The 1,873-nt window shown below is 47.6% G+C and overlaps 1 protein-coding gene across 1 annotated transcript in view; it reads left to right on the top strand.

The window, feature by feature from the left end:
- The first annotated feature begins 384 nt into the window (after positions 1–384).
- Positions 385–1,873, top strand: part of BTBD18 (BTB domain containing 18) — an 11,784-nt gene continuing 10,295 nt past the window's right edge. Inside the window, exon 1 of the mRNA XM_019514677.1 lies at positions 385–561. Coding sequence (XP_019370222.1) covers positions 432–561 — 130 coding nt within the window. The 5' untranslated portion in view covers positions 385–431. The remainder of the gene's footprint in view (positions 562–1,873) is intronic.

Raw genomic sequence — 1,873 nt, 5'->3', positions numbered from 1 at the left:
TCTAGTCCCCAGCCGTTTAAACCAGCCTGGTTAGAGCCCCTAACTGGCAGTGACAGGCAGCATGCAGAACTATCTGGGGAAGGAATACTACATTGCCGTTCATTATAATGTTTCTCCCAGAGGCCTTGTACTCTGCTTCCGCTCCTGGCTAAAATTATCCATAATGTTGTCTCAGAAGAAAGAGCGTGTGCATAGACAATAGCTGAATGTGCTCATGAATGACTTTTCAGTGTACCAGGGGTGCAGCGGGTTGGAATTGGGGGTGAGTGGTGTCTAGGCAGAAGCTGGCATAGACTAGAAGCAGCAACATAGCCCTGTCAGTTGCATCTGTCGAGGGGTGCTGTCCTAAAGAAAGCAGACCACGTTCCCAAAACTGCCTTCTGTTTGCAGGAGGGGTTGTCTTCCGGCTCTGAAGGGAAGGGGGCAGGGACATGTGCTCTCCTGCAGCTGCTGGCTCCAAGATCCTGTACCGGAACTCGCGCCTCCTCCGCATGGCTTTCCTGCAGCTCCATCGCCAGCAGAGGGCAGATGTGTTCTGCGACGTCATCCTGCAGGCAGAAGGTAATCAGCACTGAGCCAGGTGGGCTTAAACAAGAGTGGTGGGCTGGTACCAAGGTCCATGGTTGCAGTGTCTGCAGTGCTGGTCATGTGAGTTGATAGACCTTTCCATAGGATTTTATCTGCACGTATTTACTAATGGGCTTTTGTTTTGTTTTATTTTAACGTTGGGGCACCGCTAAGCATGTGTTGTACTGCTGTGCTGTCTGTGGGGCCTGCATCATTGGGAATGGTGATACTGATGTGGGCTTGCCAGTCAGTTGGCCCTGATTGTTTGGGGATTGTAATTAGAAAAGTGGAAGTGGCTCCACAGCGGTTTCACAGCAGCTCTCCTATGTGGTGCTGGGTTACTGTCTGGTAGCAGGCACCTGGAAATTAGCTGTGCATCCTCTTTGCTTGGAACATTGTGACCCCTCTTCATGTGAGTTTTGTCCAACTCAAGCATGTTCTTCTTGTCTTTGAAACTCTCTGACTCATTAATTCAGCTGATTTTGGATGGTTCCTGATTTGTTCTGCATGAGGATGATTCCCACTTGTATTTTGCAAGTGGTTTTTTGCTCTGCTGAAACTTAATGGTGGTGGTGGAAGATTGGAAGCAAGCGCTTCCTATTCAGCTGTAAGCAAGTTCCCCACTGCTTTGTAAAGTTTTAATTCTTTTGAATTTAAAGTTGGCTGTCTAATGCCAAGAGTAAATGCGGAGAAATGTGGGGTGGAGCACCCTTTGTAGAAGACAGCGCCCTGTGGAATTATTTCAATAGCAAACTTGTGCAGAGGACTCATACAGAAGGTGAGTCAACATGTGGCTCAAGTTACCAATGGTAAAGTGGGCACATGTTTGAGGAACATTTCTCTAGCTTGTTCATACTGTATGTTGTTCATCTGTGGGTATAAAGAGAGCTTTTAAGTCCTGCAGGCCAGCTGGTTTACACAAATATTGCCTGTCAGTCTTGCACTGATATAAACATTTGCTTCCATGTGCCAGATCATCTTTCTTGTGCTCTTTCTTGGAAGGGGAAATGTAAATGCAATCAGGATATTTCCTCTGTTAAGGCAGTCTTGAATGGTTAAAAATCTAGGAGTGTTGCACCTTCCTCTGTGCTTTTCCTCTCTCTCCACCCAGGCCTATCTTTATTGGGAGTATGCTGTATTGCAGCAGGGGAATTTTGGCCCAAGCACCAGCTTCCTTGCTGCTGACTTCCTTAAGAGCCAAACAGGGATGCAGCCTAAATGACTGCCTCCACAGCCTTCTGAGCTAATGCTTGCCTAAGTCTGCTATAAGCAGCGCTGCTCGGGGGTGGGAATGTTCAAAGCTGGG

This window comes from Gavialis gangeticus, unplaced genomic scaffold (genome assembly GCF_001723915.1).
Source record: "Gavialis gangeticus isolate Ggan-Ray unplaced genomic scaffold, GavGan_comp1, whole genome shotgun sequence".
In the NCBI taxonomy this organism is placed as follows: domain Eukaryota; kingdom Metazoa; phylum Chordata; order Crocodylia; family Gavialidae; genus Gavialis; species Gavialis gangeticus.
This window is presented reverse-complemented; position numbering and strand designations above follow the sequence as displayed.